A 20,814-nucleotide genomic window follows, 5' to 3' on the forward strand; every position below is an offset into this window, starting at 1 on the left:
GAAAGAGGGAGAGAAGAGAGGGAGGGAGAGGAAAAGAAGGAGAAGGAGGGAGGGAGAGGGAGGGAGAGGAAAGGAGAAGGAGGGAGAGAAGAGAGGGAGGGAGAGGAAAGGAGAAAGAGGGAGAGAAGAAAGGAGAAAGAGGGAGGAAGAGAGGGAGGGAGAGGGAAGGAGAAAGAGGGAGAGAGAATTAGGGAAGGAAGGAAGAGAGAGGAAGGGGGAGCATAGAGAGAGAGGGAGGGGGTAGGAAAGGAGAGGGAGAGAGAGAGAGGGAGAGAAAGAGCGAGGGAGGGACGGAGAAGGAAGGAGAAAGAGGGAGAGAAGAAAGGAGAAAGAGGGAGGAAGAGGGAATTAGGGAAGGAAGGAGAGGGGACAGAGGGAGGGAGAGGTAAGGTGAAAGAGGAAGAGAGAGGAAGGGGGAGCATAGAGAGAGAGAGGGAGGGGGGAAGGAAAGGAAAGGGACAGAGGGAGAGAGAGAAAGAGAGAGGGAGAGAAAGAGAGAGGGAGGGACGGAGAAGGAAGGAGAAAGAGGGAGAGAAGAGAGGAGAAAGAGGGAGGAAGCGAGGGAGGGAGAGGGAAGGAGAAAGATAGAGAGGAAGGGAGAAGAGAAAGAGGGAGAGAGAAAGGGACAGAGAGAGGGAGGGGTGGAGCGAGAGGAGGCGGGAGGAAGAGACGGAGGTAGAAAGAGCGAAAGAAGAAAGACAGCGAGAGAGATGAAGGGAAGTGTAGAAAGAAGAGAGAGACGGGAAAGGGCGGAAAGTGGGAAGAGAGAGGAGGGAAGGAGAGAGAGAAGGAGAAAGAAGAGAGAAAAATGGGGTAATGAAAAGTAGGTAAAGAGGGAAATTGAGAAGAGGGGAAAGAGGAATACAATTAGAACGATGCAAATAAATACATTAAATAGTACTAATTAAATATGTTGGGACAGAAAATTCCAAACTGAAGTAGTAGAAGTAGAAGTTGTAGTAACTGAAGTAAACAGCAGCATCACATGAGCAATAAAAAAAAAAAGCACTACTGAACTGTTTTGGTTAATAACTTTTAAAATTAGAACAGCAATTTCTGCTTAAAATAAAGATCTGTCCTGTCCTGAAACTGAGAATGAAACAAACTGGGCTTCATGAAGTTCCTAAAACATCGGAGAGAAAACTGAAACTGAAACCAAATAAATCCAAGAATCTTTGTTCTGGGTTTCACTTTCTACAGACGATAATATTTAATACAAACAAGAGCAGGTAAAAGACTGAATACTGTTAAAATGCAGGTTTTTTTATAATGTACTGAGTTCCTGGCAGTGTTGGGGAGTAACAGATTACATGTACTGGGATTAAGTAATCAGAGTACAAATTATGAGTAACTGTAACTTCAATGAGTGGTAATTGGATTACAGTTACTTTGTTGAAATAAATGGATTACACGGCGGGATTTTATTGTTTTTTGGGCTAAACCAGGACTAAACCAGGACTAAAACCGGGACTAAAACAAAGACTAAACCAGGACTAAAACCTAAAAGACTAAACCAGAACTTAAATGCAGGACTAAACCAGGACTAAAACCGGGACTAAACCAGGACTTAAAACTGAGACTAAACCAGGACTAAAACAGGACTAAAACCTAAGACTAAACCAGGTCTAAACCAGGTCTAAAACCATACTAAAACCAGGACTAAAAACAGGACTAAACCAGGTCTAAACCAGGACAAAAACCAAGACTAAACCAGGACTAAATGCAGGACTAAACCAGGACTAAAACTGGGACTAAACCAGGACTAAACCAGGACTAAATCAGGACTAAATGCAGGACTAAACCAGGACTAAAACCAGGACTAAACCAGGACAAAAACCAAGACTAAACCAGGACTAAATGCAGGACTAAACCAGGACTAAAAACAGGACTAAACCAGGTCTAAACCAGGACAAAAACCAAGACTAAACCAGGACTAAATGCAGGACTAAACCAGGACTAAAAACAGGACTAAACCAGGTCTAAACCAGGACTAAAACCGAGACTAAACCAGGACTAAAAACAGGACTGAACCAGGGCTAAAAGCAGGACTAAACTAAGACTAAACCAGGTCTAAAACCAGATCTAAAAGCAGGACTAAACCAGGACTAAACCAGGTCTAAAACCAGATCTAAAACCAGATCTAAAACCAGACTAAACCAGGACTAAACCAGGTCTAAACAATATGACACTTAATAGTCGGGTGGACATAACTGAAGGCAGCAGTGTCTCATATAAAAATCATTTCTCTATCAGGATGTGTTTGCTACATTCATGTCGTTTTAAAAAGTACGACAATATCAAGTAATCCAAAGTATTCAGATTACATTACTCACTTTAAGTAATTTAATGGATTACGTTACAAACTACATTTTGGGGTGTGTAATCTGTAATCTGTAGGGGAATACATTTTAAAAGTCAACTTCCCAACACTAGTTCTTGGTTCTAGTCCAAAGGTGTCCAAGCTCCTTTTACAAAATGAAAATGCCAAAGAGCTCCTCATTTTATCGATCGCAAGAAACTGAGTAAATTTAAGAGCCACGGCCTTAGATGGGGCAGAGTTGGATGTTTTTACTCTTACAACATGCACTGCGTTAGTAAATGGTCAAATTTTTCTACAGCGCGTTTTCACCTTCATTTTTTTTTAACAAGGTAAAACAAAATCAACAACACTAACAAAAAACAAAACAAAAACAAGGATATGTACATGTACATATTTGGGACATGTTGCTCAAAAGGAGTAGGATGTAGTTTAAAAATAAAATTATAATGTCCTACCCCAACTGTTTTACATAATCACATGTTTGTTGTTTTTTTTTGTTTGTTTGTTTTTTCACTTTTGGAGTGAATCATTCGCTTATTCATTTTTCAATATAAAACCAAAAAATAAGAAAATGAAAAAACAACAGTTTTCTTCATTATTTGTCTCCAAAACCAAAATGAAAAACAGATAATGATTCGTGTTTTCAGTTTTCGATTTTATGTTTAAATGAAAAATGGAAAAAACGGATAATGGTCATTTCCCATTTACGTGACGTCTGTGACTGTGATGCTGGACTTTTGCACCGCGTACGGACTGAACCAGGACTCATCCAGGTCCAGGACCAGAGTGAGACCAGACCGGGACCAGAGCGGGACCAGAGCAGACTCCGAGCTTTGACTCCGAGCCTCCGCGGGGTCCACGCCTCAGCTTCGAGCTCCGGCCGTGGGCTCTGAGCCTCCGGTAGTGGGATGTGTGAGATCTTTGTTGATCATCAAACATCACATCTGTTCTCGATAACAGCCAGGGCAGGGAGAATGGGAGTCAAAATCAGAGCCGGATTGACCCGGGACAGTGGAAATCGAGGGCCGGGGTGGAGGGGGGGGTTCCTTGCAGGTGAATGTGAGGACGGGGGGTGGACACCGGCGAGAAAAATACTTTTGGTATATATAATTTCATTTAGTGTAAATCCCTTCTTCGTTTGTGTGGAGCTGGTCCCTCACCAGAAATGAAATGTTGACTGCACAGACGATTGTACTCAGTGGGCTCCATCCCTCTGTTTTTATGCCGCTCTCCACATCTGTCTGCGATCTTTATCAGCCGGGATCCGATAGATCAAAAACATTTTAACTAAAATATGACAATATCAGAACCAGAAACAGAAGTGATATGGTTCAAAAGACTTGAAAAGATGGACTTTGTCAATAGACTCATCCCACTGGGAAAACAAACATGGAGGTTTGATGTTCACTTTTTCGGAAAATCCTCCCCAGTTTGCACAGCGCAATGACCGGACGTCCGAGATTCTTGATGTGTCTATTCTAATTTTATCACACACAAATACTACACGTTCGTCCAGATGGATAGTTTGACTCCAATACGGTGACATCAGCACCAGGTCACGTGGTTTTGTGACGTAGATGCAAAGATTCCCAGCACCTGTTCGGGACGCTGGTCTTGGAGGCCAGTCTGCCATTTTGTGTTTGTGCGTGTCTCGTTCTGTAGTTTAGTTCTGTTTTGTGCCTTTTTTAATTTGTATCTCGATTCTGTTTGTAAGTTTATGTGGTTTTACTTTGGGACACTTGTATTTTAGTTTTGTACGTCACTTGTTTCTGCGTAAGCCTGCGTGACCCATTTTGTGGCACAAAACTTGTATGTTAATTCTGTTGTTTTGTTTCTTAGTTTAGCTTATATTGATTAATAATTGATGATTAAACATGATTTAATTTATTCCATTTTACATCTTGGTTCTTTTTGCTACTTGCCTGACCCCGTCGAGTTGGGTCGTAACAGGTGGTTTCAGATTTTTGTGTTTTTTTAAGCTCCAAAAACGCCGTCACCGTCTAAACAAAAGGCACTTCCAGTAAAATATTTTGTTATTTTTACCCTCAAGTGTTCTCGTGCAAACCGGCCCTATTCTATTTAAAAACATTACAGCGTTTGTCATTTGATTATTGTCGCCGTTGTTTTGGTTAACATGTATTTGATTACATACTGAAACATGATAAAATGCAAATGCCGTGGTTTTCCAATGAAACGAACTGAAACTGTGACAGAGGCTTTCGAGGTCGTGTTTACGGACACAGACTGGATTGTGTTTTTGCAGAAGTGAAAAGAGTGACTCACATTTGCGAAAAAGGTCGGGACGTCGACTTGAACTGAAAGAGAGTCCGAAAGCAGAAGATGCATTTCCCCACAGGGATAAACCAGGTCTAAACCAGAAATAAACCAGGACTTAACCAGGTCCCGGTCTCAGTCCAGGTCTCAGTCCAGGTCTCAGTCCCTGTCTCAGTCCCGGTCTGATCCCGATCTGCTCCCGGTCTCAGTCCCTATTTCAGTCCCCTGAGACTGGGTCAGTCCCAGTCTGGTCTTGGCCTCAGTCCAGTCTGGTCTTGGCCTCAGTCCCGGTCTGGTCCCGGTCGGCTCCCGGTCTCAGTCCCGGTCTCAGTCTCGGTCTGGGCCGGATCTGGTCCCAGTCTCAGCCCCAGTCTGGTCCTGGCCTCAGTCCCGGTCTAGTTCCAGTCTCAGTTCTGGTCTCACTCAGTCCCAGTCTGGTCCCGGTCTCGGTCTCGGTCCCGGTCTCGGTCCCGGTCTCAATCCCGGTCTCAGTCTCGGTCTGGGCCGAATCTGGTCCCAGTCTGAGTCCCAGTCTGGTCTTGGCCTCAGTCTCGGTCTAGTTCCAGTCTCAGTCCGGGTTTCACTCAGTCCCAGTCTGTTCCCAATCTGCTCCTGGTCTCAGTCCCAGTCTGGTCCTGGCCTCAGTCCCGGTCTAGTTCCAGTCTCAGTTCTGGTCTCACTCAGTCCCGGTCTGGTCCTGGTCTCGGTCCCGGTCTCGGTCCCGGTCTCAGTCCCGGTCTCAATCCCGGTCTCAGTCTCGGTCTGGGCCGAATCTGGTCCCAGTCTGAGTCCCAGTCTGGTCTTGGCCTCAGTCTCGGTCTAGTTCCAGTCTCAGTCCGGGTTTCACTCAGTCCCAGTCTGTTCCCAATCTGCTCCCAGTCTCAGTCCCAGTCTCAGTCCCTGTTTCAGTCCCGGTCTGGGCCTGATCTGGTCCCAGTCTCAGCCCCAGTCTGGTCCTGGCCTCAGTTCCGGTCTAGTTTCAGTTTCAGTCCTGGTCTCACTCAGTCCCGATCTGGTCCCTGTCTCGGTCCCGGTCTCAGTCTCAGTCCTGGTCTTTGTCCCGGTATTGGTCCAGGTCTGGTCCCGGTCTCAGTCCTGGTCCTGGTCTCAGTCTGGTCTCAGTCTCAGTCCCACTCTGGTCCTGGTATTAGTCCTGATCACCCACCAGTCTACGCGGGCGCACCTCTGGGCTCGTCTCGACACTCAGTCCTGGTTCAGTCCTGGTTTAGTCCTGGTTCAGTCCTGGTTCAGTCCTGGTTTAGTCCTGGTTCAGTCCTGCATCTCAGTTTAAATTAATTTAAACACAAAATCGAAAACTTAACAAACGAATCATTATCTGTTTTTTCATTTTGGTTTTGGAGACAAATAATGAAGAAAATAGCTGTTTTTTAAATTTTTTATTTTCTTATTTGTGGTTTTATTTTGAAAAACGAATGAACGAACGACACACGGATTGCTTAAACCTTTCTATCTTCATGGAGACCAAACCAGACCAAGTTACGGGCCAGATCTGTGGAGAGGCGACGCCGCTCACAGTCAGAACGCGTGTTTTTCTAGGTATTTTTGAGCTGTAAAACCACCTGTAATTGAATAAATTAAAGTAAGGTAGAGACGTCTAAAGTCGTACTGTGGAACATTCCAGGCAGAGCAATGACGTATCCATAGAAACAAGCAGAAATTGAACCAAAAAGTTACGCAGTGCACTTTTAAAGCTGTCATTTTGTGTAATATAGGACCTTTTTAAAGCTGCACTGTGTAAAATTATCTTATTTCATTCACATGTGTTAGCACTTTATGTTGCATTTTTGTATAAAAAGCGCTCTATAAATAAAGTTTGATTGATTAAAGGTTGTATGGAGGATTTTTTTTTTTGTTTCAAATTGTCAATGAAAGTTTAAAATACCATTACAGAGACGCAGCAGCCTTGTAATTACGATGACCAAAAAAAAAAGAATGAAAATTTATCAACTGTGGACGTGTTGAGGCCAGATAAACATCAGCCAATAGAAAACGAGGCTGCCTCTTTACCTATTGGCTGTCAGGTCATCAATCAAACTCCCTACGTTTCTAGTGTAATTGACTCGTCGGGATGCAGGGATCACGTGGTTTATGCAGCGGTTCTTAGAGGCTTTTTCAAACTGTCACTTCCTCACAAAGTTTGTTGCGATGGCGGACGAGAATCCACGACCAGTTCGCCGCAAAAGAAAGTCGGTTCTTGAGGTCGCTGAAAGAAGAAGAGAAGGGGAAAAGGAGCGAAGACAAACTGAGGTGATTCTTGGAGATTCCTTCCAGCGATTGCGCGAGTGAAGCGGACGAAGGGTCTAAAAACTCGCATGCACAACATTTGTAAAAGAACTGTCGCTGTATTTCTCTTCCTTTAAAAAAATCCTCTTTACAACCTTTAATTGATTGACTAATCCTAATTAAGTGAACTGTCTACATCTCCAAGAGGATGCACCATGAAACTTTCCTGAAGTCACTGGATGGATGGACAAAGTCTGGACTTCAGTGACACCGAAACCATCCTGTCGGGATTCAGAAAGACCCGAATAATTCTAACTGGAACTGACGCTGAGTCTGACGACAGCGACGCAGAAGAGGAAGCGTCGCTCTGTTTACCTCCGGAGGTCGAGGAGTTGTTCAGAAGTGACACCGAGGATGAAGAAGAATTGAATGATTGATGGATTTAGTGATTTGGAGTGAGATGGAGAGTTTGTTAAACTTGTTCTGTTCTGTTGTTTATGTTATAGTTTATCTGAAGAACTGTTCATATGTGACGTTAACAGTCTGTTCTATTGTTATTAAAAGAACTTGACTTTCAAGATGAAATGTCGGTTCCTGGTCTCTGATTTTATAAAATAAATTCCCCCCAAAAACTGCGATTTATACTCTGGTGCGGTTCGATTTATGTATGTTTATTTCTTCTATATTATGTGTTTTTTGGCGACTCCAAAAAATACAGTAATGTGATCGTGCAGCCCCAATATAGGCCCCCTTATATTTATATTTTAGCCAGTTTATAAATTAATTTCTCTTCCCCCATCATTTTTTAATAAACACTTTTATTAACTAGACTTAAATTATTTTCGCCATCATCATTTCCTTTTTACTACAATCTTAAAGTGTAATTTTAAAGGCATTTTCTTTCATTTTTATGATCAATTCTTCTGGACACGTCTAAAAGTGTGAATTTGAAAACAGAATCTTATTATTAAAAATGTAAATAAATCACAAATCTAATCACAGTTCCAGTGCTGGTCAGAAAACCAGGAAACTCGCAGTTCTTTTCCCCAAATTGCACAGTCCCATTAGTGAATTTGTGTTTATAATTCCGTATTTCCTCGTGGTTTAAAGTCCTTCCACCTGTCTCCGTGATGAATCGATGTGACCACTTTATGACGCGGCAGTATGAAAATTTCGCTGTTACTTCCTTCCTCCTGACAGACACGGTGTTGAATTTTGTACAGAGAGATAAACCAGAAACTAGGTCACTATCTTTTTTTCTTCTTCTTCTTCTTTTTGACAGTAAAAATAACAGTTTGACTTTATTCTGACTTCTTTTCTAGCTCATATTTAAAGCTACACTGTGTAACTTTTTGGTTAGAGGTCTGTCACATGCTTGTTTCTATGGATACGTCACTGAATGTTCCGCAATATGACATTAAACAGCTCTACTTTACATTTATTCAACTAAATGTGGCTCAAAAATACCTAAAAAAAACAGACATTCTGACTCTAATTGGCGTCGCCTCTCCACGGATCTGACCTGTAACTTCTGGTCTGGTTTGGTCTCCGTGACGATATAAAGAAAGGTTTAATGCCGCACTGTGAAATATTCCAAACAAAGCCATAACATGTCAATGGAGAAAAGCGTTTGACGGACTTTAAGATAAATAATGTGCGTCGTTTTTCGTAGGTTTCAGTTTGATGTTACAGGCGCCATTTTGAGGACTTTTGGTGCGGTTGCCGTGCTTTACCGTCGCAGCAAAACTTAAAAATTTACAAAAAGTGCTTACAAACTCATCACGGTGAGTAATTAAGACGCTCTGAATGCATAAAGTAAGTGAGTAATAACTTTGGACCAATACAAACTGTGTAAAATGAAATAGTTTTTTTTTTTTTTCATGGTTTTAAGATGGTAAAAATCAGGTACATCGCTTTTTTTTTTTTTTTTTTTTTTTACTCTTTATCTCGCCAAAACCAGTTAAAAAATATTGAAACTAATCAAGATGTCGGCCTAAAGCGAAATCACAAAAAAAGTAACTCAAAATAACTCAAATTAAATTGTTAAATTGTTAAATCAGACCCATTATACCTGAAGTCTATAAATATGCAGTCTGTAAACTTTACACAAATACTGCTACGTTTACTATAAGTACTTCTACTCCAACTACTGCTGGCAACTACTGCTACTTCCACTATTACTACTACTTTTACTGCTACTACTACTACTACTACTACTACTACTACTACTACTACTAACTACTACAAAAAACAGCTGATTTACTACTACTACTATAACAACTACTACTGGTAACTACTGTACTGTTACTACTACTACAACAACCACAACTGCTACTACTACTACTACTACTACTACTACTACTACTACTACTACTACTACTACTAAATGTACACAAAAACAGCTGATTTTAGACTATAACAAACTACTACTGGTAACTACTGTACTGTTACTACTACTACAACAACCACAGCTGCTACTACTACTACTACTACTACTACTACTACTACTACTACTACAACCACAAATGCTACTACTACTACTAACTACTACTACTACTACTAAACAAACTGCTACTACTACTACTACTTACTACTACAACACAAATGCTACTACTACTACTACTACTATTACAACAACTACTACTACAACAACCAGAGTTGCTACTACTACTACTACTACTACTACTACTACTACTACTACTACTACTACTACTACTACTACTACTACTACAACCACAAATGCTATTACTACTACTACTACTATTACAACAACTACTACTACAACAACCATAGCTGCTGCTACTACTACTACTACTACTACTACTACTACTACTACTACTACTACTACCCCTACTACAATTACTACCACAACAACCACAGCTACTACAACAACTAGTGTTGTATTCAAGACCGCACTAATCGAGACCAAGACCAGTCCGAGATCGCAGGATCCCGAAGACAAGACCAAGACCTCTGAGGATCAAGACCGAGACAAGACCAAGACCACGCCCCCTCAACACCAAATCTAGACCATCTTTGTCATTTTCAACATTTATTTGTATTTTACAGTAATTTTGGCACATGTAAATCAATGTTTTTATAAATCTATCTCAGGTTTATCAGTCGTCAAGTGTCAGACCTCAAGACCGAGACAAGTCCAAGCTCCTTGAAGATGAGACCGAGACCAGTCGCGAGTACTATGACACTAACTCCTACAACTGTACATAAAAACTCCTACTTTGGGCTGTAACTACCACCGGCAACTACTAATACTACAAATACTTTGAGTAAAGCGACATCTACTACTTCTAGTATCAAGTATACGTTTGCTGCTATAACTACTGCCACTTTTACTAGTAACTGCTTCTACCAATACAACCAGCAGAGGTGGGACCAAGTCGTTGTTTTGCAAGTCTCAAGTAAGTCTCAAGTCTTTGACCACAAGTCTGAGTCAAGTCCCAAGTCAAATACAGGAAAGTCTCGATTCACTGGCCCAGAAATCCAAATCAAGTCCAAGAAGTCTGCTTTGAGCTTCAAGTCATTTCAAGTCTTTAAACCAAAGTATCAACAATAGCTTAGATTTTTGCAGTTTTTGAATTTTAAGCTAAATTGTATTGACAGTCATGGTATATTTATTAATGAGTATTTATAGAGTTGTAGAAATGCCCATTTTCCTTCTTGAATGTCTTGACAAATTCTTAGTGTGAACCGTTACCATCAGAATAGAAAGAATAAAGATTTAAAAGTGCTAAATAACAGTTTGTCGTGTAATTTGCACTGAAATGGAAGGATCATGGTCTATGCAGTTCCCTCCGTTTTACTGTACTGTACTGCATATTACTGTAGTACATTTGAGGATACCATCTTACAGTACTTGACCTTTAAGTCCAAGTCAAGTCCCCAATCTTTGTCTGTTTTATCAAGTCTCAAGTCCTAAAAAGTCTGACTCGAGCCCAAGTCACGATTTGCTAAGTCCCCACCTCTGACAAATAGTACTTATAATACTGTAGTTGTACATGAAGACAGCTGATCTGGAGTATAATTACTACTGGTCACGACTACTACAACTACTACTACTAGAAAAACTTTTAGTACACCGAATCTACTACTTCACCACATCACCGCATGCAGTTATTTATTAAACTTTTGAAGATTAAACCATTATTAAAACTTTGTAGGGGCATTACGCTGGGGCTGTCCTTCAGTTACAATGGTTTAAAAGTTTTAATATAGTCTGAAAACTCAAGAAAAAATATAAAATGGATTTAAAGAGCACATTTTCAGGCGCCCGTGATCAGTTTGTGTGTTCATGGTGCAGTTTAGGAGTTTGATTTTCCACAAAAAGGTGAGAACGTTGGATAATAATAGCTCGCGACTGTAATGTTTCGTGAGAAAGACGGCACAAATCACCTCACCTGTTGTACTTCCAGCTCTTTCTGCTCAGATTGTGTGAAAACAAAGCTCAAATTCAAGCGCTTCAGACAGAGCAGAGCCTACAGTTAGCACCGCGCTCTCGAGGAATGCTGACGACAGCTGCGAACTCTCCGCGCTTCATTTTGGAAAGTCTTTTTTTTTTTTTTGCAGTGTACGAGCTGTATACAAACCAGGACACTACTTTTGGACAGCCTCTGCAGTACAAGGACGCGGTAATGAAACAGTACTTCCATATTAGGCTCACGCTACTGCAGTGCCGCGAGTTGGATGTGGGCTGGTCAAAAGAATCGAGAATCAGATTCTAATCTAGGGTGACCAGACGTCTATTACAACTATTTACCTGGGACAGTCCCAGTTTTGAGTCCTGTGTCTCCTGATTTATCCAAAAATACTGATTTGTCCCAGTTTTATACAAGAAATGTCTCTATTTTTTACCAATTTGATCCCTGACAACTGTAAAAAGAGGCACACATGTTCATTTGTTCGTTAAAATACAAAAAAACCTGCTTAAAAACAACTTTACTGAGTCACCGAGTGCATAACAATTTTCCTCGTTTCACAATTTTATTATTATAAGGTGACCAAAATTATAAACTAGGACACACCTGGGTTGGGATGGTTGGTATAAATAAAATTGCGGATTCTCGTGTCAGTCATAATCTGAGGGACTTTTTTTTTGTGCTTTATGGTCGTTTGCAAACACGGATTTCTATATTTTGGTTAAACAAATGAGAATTTATGTTCCTTTTTACTGTTGGCAGGGATCAGATTAGTCAACAGTTGTGATAGACCTGGTTTAGACCTGATGTAGTCCTGGTTTAATCTTAGTTTAGTCCTGGTTTAGATCAGATTAGTCAAAAAAGGGACATTTCTTGTGTAAAACTGGGACAAATCGCATCGTAAATTTGCATAAATCTGCTGGGGACACGGGGCAATGGGGCACAAAACTGGGACTGTCCCGGGTACGTGTGATCACCCGACATCAGTGTTTCCCAAAGACTGGGTCACGATCTTCAGGTGAGTCATAAGAGATTTTTTTTTTGGGGTCGCTTTGTCACGATCTGCACATAGGTCTGCAATATACAGGGCCACATTTAACGTCCAAATAGGAGACTTATGGATCCTTTTATTGCTGCTTCAATTTCTGTTTTTCATTGTTTAAAACTTGAGTAAAACTAATTGTATAGAGACACAATCACTCAGTCAACAATAAAATATCCTCATTAATGATCAATAATGGTCAAATCCACCTTTATTTTGTGATTTATGAATAATGTCGATTGACTTGGGTCGCGAAGGTTTGTGACTTTTAAAATATGAGTCCCCAGAAAAAAAAAAGTTTGGAAACACTGCCTTATATTTTTATCAACCACCACAAACCGAGAGTGTCCCAGTTTTTGATTTTGAAATTCTAGTCACTCTGTTTTTTGTAGAACTGTGATACTAAATGTTATTGTCTTTTTGAACCTAGACTGATTGAATCCAGGACTAAACCAGGACTAAACCAGTACTGAACCAGAGCTGAACCAGGACTGAACCAGGTCTAAACCAGGACTGAACCAGGACTGAACCAGAGCTGAACCAGGACTCAACCAGGATTGAACCAGGACTAAACCAGGACCGAACCAGGACTGAACCAGAGCTGAACCAGGACTAAACAAGGACTGAACCAGGTCTGAACCAGTACTGAACCAGGTCTAAACCAGTACTGAACCAGGTCTAAACCAGTACTGAACCAGGACTAAACCAGTACTGAACCCGGACTGAACCAGGACTGAACCAGGACTGAACCAGAGCTGAACCAGGACTAAACAAGGACTGAACCAGGTCTGAACCAGTACTGAACCAGGTCTAAACCAGTACTGAACCAGGTCTAAACCAGTACTGAACCAGGACTAAACCAGGACTCAACCAGGATTGAACCAGGACTAAACCAGGACCGAACCAGGACTGAACCAGAGCTGAACTAGGACTAAACCAGTACTGAACCCGAACTGAACCAGGACTGAACCAGAGCTGAACCAGGACTAAACCAGAGCTGAACCAGGACTAAACAAGGACTGAACCAGGTCTGAACCAGTACTGAACCAGGTCTAAACCAGTACTACACCAGGACTGAACCAAACACAGTGCTACTCGGCGTTCATTCATTTAAATCAGCGTTACCCAGTACCAAGATGGCGGCTTCGTTGACGTATTCATTCCAATAGACAGCGGTCGTCAACGTGAGATCTACCGTTTATAATCTATGTGAACTAGTAAACAAGTCCCTTTCAAACAACATCACAATCACAAACTTCCTTCAGTAAAAAAAAATAAAACCATACAAGATGAGAACTATCAAGCATATTATTCTTTTTTTTTATTTAATTCTTATTATCTTAGCATTAGCATTAGCATTAGCATTAATATTAGCAGTTTTTCAGCTCGTCACTTTCACCTTTTTGTTAAAAATAAAACTCTTAAAAATGACCATGGACACTCATACTCATCGCAGCTTAAAATGTCTGATTATTATCTTAAAAATAAAATAAAAAATATATATCTTAAGTATATCTCAAGAATGGAACAAGCTACTTTTATTCAAGTACGAGTATTTTAACTTTACTTTAACTACTTTTAAATCCTGCTACTTCTACTACTAAACTGGCAAAAAATGACTACTTCTATTACTACTACTTGCACTTAGACTACTACTAAGTTAATACTACCACATCTGCTACTTCTGCTACTACAAAAACAACTACAACTACAATAACTACAAGTACTTACATCTGCAACTTGTGCTGCTTCTACTTTTTTACAATACTACTACTGCTTTTGCTATTACTACAAATACTTTTCGTACAGGAACATCTTCTACTTCTTTTACTACTGCCTATACTACTACTATACTACGACTATGTACTTTTAACACTGCCACAAATACTGCCACTTCTACTCTTACTGCTGCTACTGCAAACTACTATTATGTATAGGCTATATTACTACAACTACTTTAAGTGCAACAACATCTACTACATACTACTTCATTGTTTACTAGTATACCTATTACCGTGATCCAACTACTACTACCGTTGACAACTACTACTACTACAGTATTTTTATTATGACTACTTTAAAAGCAACTGGTACTGTTACTCTTACCATTCTTTCTACTACTACTACTAGTACTGCAGTATTTTTATTATGACTACTGACTACTTTAAAAGCAAGAGCTACTATTACTCTTACTACTCTTTCTACTACTACTTACTACTTCTGTTAACAATAGACAAACAACATTAAAAATACAGCAACAACCAGTACTACTACTACAAAATGTACATGAAAACTGATGATTTACTACTACTATAATACAACTAGATGTACGTAAAACTGCTGATTTGGACACTACTACTATTACTACTACTACCACTACTTAGATCTACATGAAAATTGCCAATTTGCAGTATAAACACAACTTCTACAACTATAACTACCACTAAAAAATACAACTATTACTAGTACATCTACTACTACTACGTCAACTACTTCTTACTTTTACTACTACTAGATTTACATGAAAACTGACAATTTGCACTACGATTAATAATACAACTTCTACAACTATAACTACCACTAAAAATACAACAACAACAACAACTACTACTACTACAAGTAGTACTTTTACTACCTCTACTAGTACTAGATGTACATGAAAACTGTCGATTTGCACTAAGACTACTACTAGAAACAGTACAACATCTACAACTATAACTACCACTAAAAAAATACAACAACTACTACTGCTACTAGTACTACTACTACAAAAACTATTACTACTACTACAGCTACTACTGCTGCTACTTCTACTACTACTAGATCGACATGAAAACTGACAATTTGCACTACGAATACTAGTTGTAATACTACGTCTACAACTGTAACTCCTACTAAAAATTACAACTACTACTTCTACAACTACTACTACAGCTACTACTTCTACTACAAGATGTACATGAAAACTGACGCTTTGCACTATGACTACTACTGCTTTTACAACTTTAACTACCACTAAAAAATACAACAACAACTACTACTGCTTCTGCTTTTACAACTTTAACTACCACTAAAAAATACAACAACAACTACTACTGCTTCTGCTACTACTACAACTTCTAGTACTTCTACAACTAGATCTACATGAAAACTGTCATTTTGCACTGCGACTACTAGTGGTAATAAATAATATGTCTACATCTATAACTACCACTAAAAATACAACAACTACTACTTCTACTACTACTACTACTGTTACAAACTTTTGTAGCACTTCTACTACTTCTACTACTACTAGATGTACATGAAAACTGCCGATTTGCTCTACGACTACTGCCGGTAATAATACATCTACAACGATAACTACCACTAAAATACAACTACTACTACTACTGCTACTACTACTACTACTGCTACTACTACTACTACTACTACTACTACTACTACTACTACTTCTACTACTAGATCGACATGAAAACTGTCAATTTGCACTACGACTACTACTAGTAATAGTATAACTTCTACAATTATAACTACCACTAAAAATACAACAACAACTACTACTACTACTACTACTGCTTCTGCTACTACTACAACTTCTAGTACTTCTACTACTTCTACTTACAACTAGAACAACATGAAAACTGACAATTTGCACTGCGACTACTAGTGGTAATAAATAATACGTCTACAACTATAACTACCACTAAAAATACAACAAGTACTACTTCTACTACTACTACTACTACTGTTACTAACATTTCTAGTGCTTCTACTACTTCTACAACTACTAGATGTACATGAAAACTGCCGATTTGCTCTGCCGGTAATAATACAATACATCTACAACTATAACTACCACTAAAAATACAACAACTACTACTACTACTACTACTACTACTACTACTACTGCTACTACTAGATCGACATGAAAACTGTCAATTTGCACTATGACTACTACTAGTAATAGTATAACTTCTACAACTATAGCTACCACAACAAAATACAACTACTACTACTTCTGCTACTACTACTAATACTACTACTACTACTCCAACTACTTCTAGTACTATGAGATCTACATGAAAACTGACAATTTGCACTACGACTACTACTAGTAATAGTACAAATTCTACAACTGTAACTACCACTAAAAAATACAACAACTACTACTACTGCTACTACTATTACTACTACTACTACTGCTACTACTATTCATTCTAGTACTTCTACTACTTCTGCTAATACTAAATCTACATGAAAACTGATGATTTGCACTACGACTAGTAGATAGTACAACTTCTACAACTATAACTACCACTAAAAATACAACAACTACTACTGGTACTACTACTACTACTACTACTACTACTACTTCTACTACTACTATTTGCAGTACTTGAGGAGCTGGTATTAGGACGTGGACTCACATGGTTCCTTTCTTGTGGTCCTCGCGGTCCATCCTCTGCTCTGTCGCTGATGGCGGTTGGACATTTAGGTTGCGCATGGTTTTGTTAACTCCTCCGTCTCATCCTCCTCTCCTCCTGTCTTTCTCTCACTCTGCCGCGGCTCCCTGCGCTCACGCCTTTATACCCAGAGACAAAGAGAGAGAGAGACGGAGAGACGGAGAGGCAGTGAAGTGAAAGAGGAAGGAGAGAGAGAGAGAGAGGGGAGGGAGGAGAGACTCGAGTGAAGGAGGGAGGAGAGAGAGAGGAGAGAATAAAGTGAAGGAGGGAGGAGAGAGAAGAGAGGGAGGGAGAGAGACTAAAAGTGAAGGAGGGAGGAGAGAGAGAGGAGAGAAATTAAAGTGAAGGAGGGAGGAGAGAGAGGAGAGAGACAAAAGTGAAGGAGGGAGGAGAGAGACTAAAGTGAAGGAGGGAGGAGAGAGACTAAAGTGAAGGAGGGAAGAGAGAGAGAGGAGAGAGAGAAAAGTAAGGAGGAGGAGAGAGAGGAGAGAGACAAAAGTGAAGGAGGGAGGAGAGAGAGACTAAAGTGAAAGAGAGGGAGGAGAGAGACAAAGGAGGAGGAGGGAGAGAGAGAGAGACTAAAGTGAAGGAGGGAGGAGAGAGACTAAAGTGAAGAGAGGGAAGAGAGAGAGAGGAGAGAGACTAAAGTGAAGGAGGGAGAGAGAGAGAGGAGAGAGACTAAAGTGAAGGAGGGAGGAGAGAGAGAGGAGAGAGACAAAAGTAAAGGAGGGAGGAGAGAAATTAAAGTGAAGGAGGGAGGAGAGAGAGGAGAGACTAAAGTGAAGGAGGGAGGAGAGAGAGAGGAGAGAGACTAAAGTGAAGGAGAGAGGAGAGAAAGAGGAGAGAGACTAAAGTGAAGGAGGGAAGAGAGAGACTAAAGTGAAGGAGGGAGGAGAGAGACTAAAGTGAAGGAGGGAGGAGAGAGACTAAAGTGAAGGAGGGAGGAGAGAGACTAAAGTGAAGGAGAGAGGAGAGAGACTAAAGTGAAGGAGGGAGGAGAGAGACTAAAGTGAAGGAGGGAGGAGAGAGAGAGACTAAAGTGAAGGAGGGAGGAGAGAGACTAAAGTGAAGGAGGGAAGAGAGAGAGGAGAGAGACTAAAGTGAAGGAGGGAGGAGAGAGAGAGGAGAGAGACTAAAGTGAAGGAGGGAGGAGAGAGAGACTAAAATAAAGGAGAGAGGGAGGAGAGAAATTAAAGTGAAGGAGGGAGGAAGAGAGACAAAAGTGAAGGAGGGAGGAGAGAGACTAAAGTGAAGGAGGGAGGAGAGAGAGGAGAGAGACAAAAGTGAAGGAGGGAGGAGAGAGACTAAAGTGAAGGAGGGAGGAGAGAGACTAAAGTGAAGGAGGGAGGAGAGAGACTAAAGTGAAGGAGGGAGGAGAGAGACAAAGTGAAGGAGGGAGGAGAGAGAGACTAAAATAAAGGAAAGAGGGAGGAGAGAAATTAAAGTGAAGGAGGGAGGAGAGAGACTAAGTGAGAGAGGAGGGAGAGAGACTAAAGAAGGAGGGAGGAGAGAGAGGAGAGAGACAAAAGTGAAGGAGGGAGGAGAGAGATTAAAGTGAAGGAGGGAGGAGAGAGAGGAGAGAGACTAAAGTGAAGGAGGAGGAGAGAGAAGTGAAAGGAGGGAGGAGAGAGACTAAAGTGAAGGAGGGAGGAGAGAGACTAAAGTGAAGGAGGGAGGAGAGAGACTAAAATGAAGGAGGGAAGAGAGAGAGAGACTAAAGTGAAGGAGAGAGGAGAGAGAGGAGAGAGACTAAAGTGAAGGAGGGAGGAGAGAAAGAGGAGAGAGACTAAAGTGAAGGAGGGAAGAGAGAGACTAAAGTGAAGGAGGGAGGAGAGAAAGAGGAGAGAGACTAAAGTGAAGGAGGGAGGAGAGAGACTAAAGTGAAGGAGGGAAGAGAGAGAGAGACTAAAGTGAAGGAGAGAGGAGAGAGAGGAGAGAGACTAAAGTGAAGGAGGGAGGAGAGAGAGAGGAGAGAGACAAAAGTAAAGGAGGGAGGAGAGAGAGACTAAAATAAAGGAGAGGGGGAGGAGAGAAATTAAAGTGAAGGAGGGAGGAGAGAGAGAGGAGAGAGACAAAAGTGAAGGAGGGAGGAGAGAGACTAAAGTGAAGGAGGGAGGAGAGAGAGGAGAGAGACAAAAGTGAAGGAGGGAGGAGAGAGACTAAAGTGAAGGAGGGAGGAGAGAGACAAAAGTGAAGGAGGGAGGAGAGAGAGAGACTAAAGTGAAGGACAGAGAGGGAAGAGAGGGCACAAAATTGAAGGAGGGAGGAGAGAGACTAAAGTGAAGGAGGGAGGAGAGAGACTAAAGTGAAGGAGGGAGGAGAGAGACTAAAGTGAAGGAGGGAGGAGAGAGACTAAAGTGAAGAGGGAGGAAAGGACTAAAGTGAAGGGACGAGAGAGACTAACAGTGAAGGAGGAGGAGAGAGACTAAAGTGAAGGAGGGAGGAGAGAGAGACTAAAATAAAGGAGAGAGGGAGGAGAGAAATTAAAGTGAAGGAGGGAGGAGAGAGACAAAAGTGAAGGAGGGAGGAGAGAGAGACTAAAATAAAGGAGAGAGGGAGGAGAGAAATTAAAGTGAAGGAGGGAGGAGAGAGACTAAAGTGAAGGAGGGAGGAGAGAGACTAAAGTGAAGGACAGAGAGGGAAGAGAGGCACAAAATTGAAGGAGGGAGGAGAGAGACTAAAGTGAGGGAGGGAGGAGAGACAGAGGAGAGAGACTAAAGTGAAGGAGGGAGGAAAGAGACTACAGTGAAGGAGGGAGGAAAGAGACAAAAGTGAAGGAGGGAGGAGAGAGACTAAAGTGAAGGAGAGAGGAGAGAGACAAAAGTGAAGAAGAAAGGAGGGAGGAGAGAGAGAGGAGAGAGACTAAAGTGAAGGAGGGAGGAGAGAGACTAAAGTGAAGGAGGGAGGAGAGAGACAAAAGTGAAGGGAGGGAGGAGAGAGAGAAAAATAAAGGAGAGAGGGAGGAGAGAAATTAAAGTGAAGGAGGGAGGAGAGAGAGGGACTAAAGTGAAGGACAGAGAGGGAAGAGAGGCACAAAAGTGGAGGAGGGAGGAAAGAGACAAAAGTGAAGGAGGGAGGAGAGAGACTAAAGTGAAGGAGAGAGGAGAGAACCAAAAGTGAAGAAGAAAGGAGGGAGAAGAGAGAGAGGAGAGGGACTAAAGTGAAGGAGGGAGGAGAGAGAGAGAGAGAGGAAAAGACAAAAGTGAAGGAGGGAGGAGAGAGGAGAGAGACTAAAGTGAAGGAGGGAGGATAGTGAAGAGAGAGGAGAGGGAGGGAGAGAAGGGGGAGGGAGACTGAAGTGAAAACAGAAGGAGAGAGAGTAGCAAAGAGAAGGATAAGAGAGAGGGAGGAGAGAGAAGAGAGAGAGACTAAAGTGAGGAAAGAGGGAGTAGAGATAGAAAAGAGAGAGATGGGAGAGGGGGAAAGTAGGGAAGAGAGGGGAGAGAGGGAGAGAAAAGAGAGGAAGAGCTAGAGGAGAGAGAGAAGAAGGGAGAAAGAGTAGAGAGAGGAAGAGAGAGGGATCGAGAAGAGATGGCTTGTGAGGGAGGAGGGTGAGGAGAAAGAGAGAGAGGAGAGAAAAAGTAAAAGGAGAGAAAAGAGAAAGGAGAGAGAAGATAGAGAAAGAGAAGAGAGAATGAAAGAGAGAGAGAACAAAAGAAGAGAGAGAAAGAGAGGAGAGAGAGAGAGAGAGAGAGTGAAAGAGAGAGGAGAGAAAAAGAGGAGAAAGACTGAAAGAGAAAGGAGAGAGAAAGAGGAGAGAGAGAGAAGTGAAAGAAACAGGAGAGAGAAAGAGAGGAGAGAGAGAGTGAAAAAGAAAGAGAGAGAGAGAAGAGAGAGGAGAAAGACAGATGACAACGAAAGAAAAAAGAGAAAGAAGAGAGAGAAGGAGAGAGATAGAGGAGAGAGAAAGGTGAGAAAGACTGAAGGAGAAAGGAGAGAGAAAGAGAGGAGAGAGAAAGAGAGAGAGAGATAGAGAAGAGTGAAAGAAAGAGAGGAGAGTGAAAAAGAAAGGAGAGAGAAAAAAGAGAGAAGAGA

At 41.3% G+C, this 20,814-nt stretch overlaps 1 protein-coding gene across 3 annotated transcripts in view; it reads right to left on the reverse strand.

Annotated features, from left to right (window-relative positions):
* The window catches only part of LOC110161341 (regulator of G-protein signaling 21-like), a 31,765-nt gene extending 14,863 nt beyond the window's left edge, over positions 1-16,902 (reverse strand). For all 3 annotated transcript variants that reach the window (XR_008633569.1, XM_055165050.1, XM_020926071.2), the window contains exon 1: positions 16,744-16,902. Coding sequence is in view for 2 of the 3 variants with exons in the window: in XM_055165050.1 (XP_055021025.1) it covers positions 16,744-16,820 (77 nt within the window). In the remaining variant the exon portion in view is untranslated. The remainder of the gene's footprint in view (positions 1-16,743) is intronic.
* Between the last annotated feature and the right edge of the window lie 3,912 nt (positions 16,903-20,814).

Source organism: Boleophthalmus pectinirostris, unplaced genomic scaffold (genome assembly GCF_026225935.1).
Source record: "Boleophthalmus pectinirostris isolate CB_2022bp ecotype Guang Dong unplaced genomic scaffold, ASM2622593v1 HiC_scaffold_7, whole genome shotgun sequence".
NCBI lineage: Eukaryota > Metazoa > Chordata > Actinopteri > Gobiiformes > Gobiidae > Boleophthalmus > Boleophthalmus pectinirostris.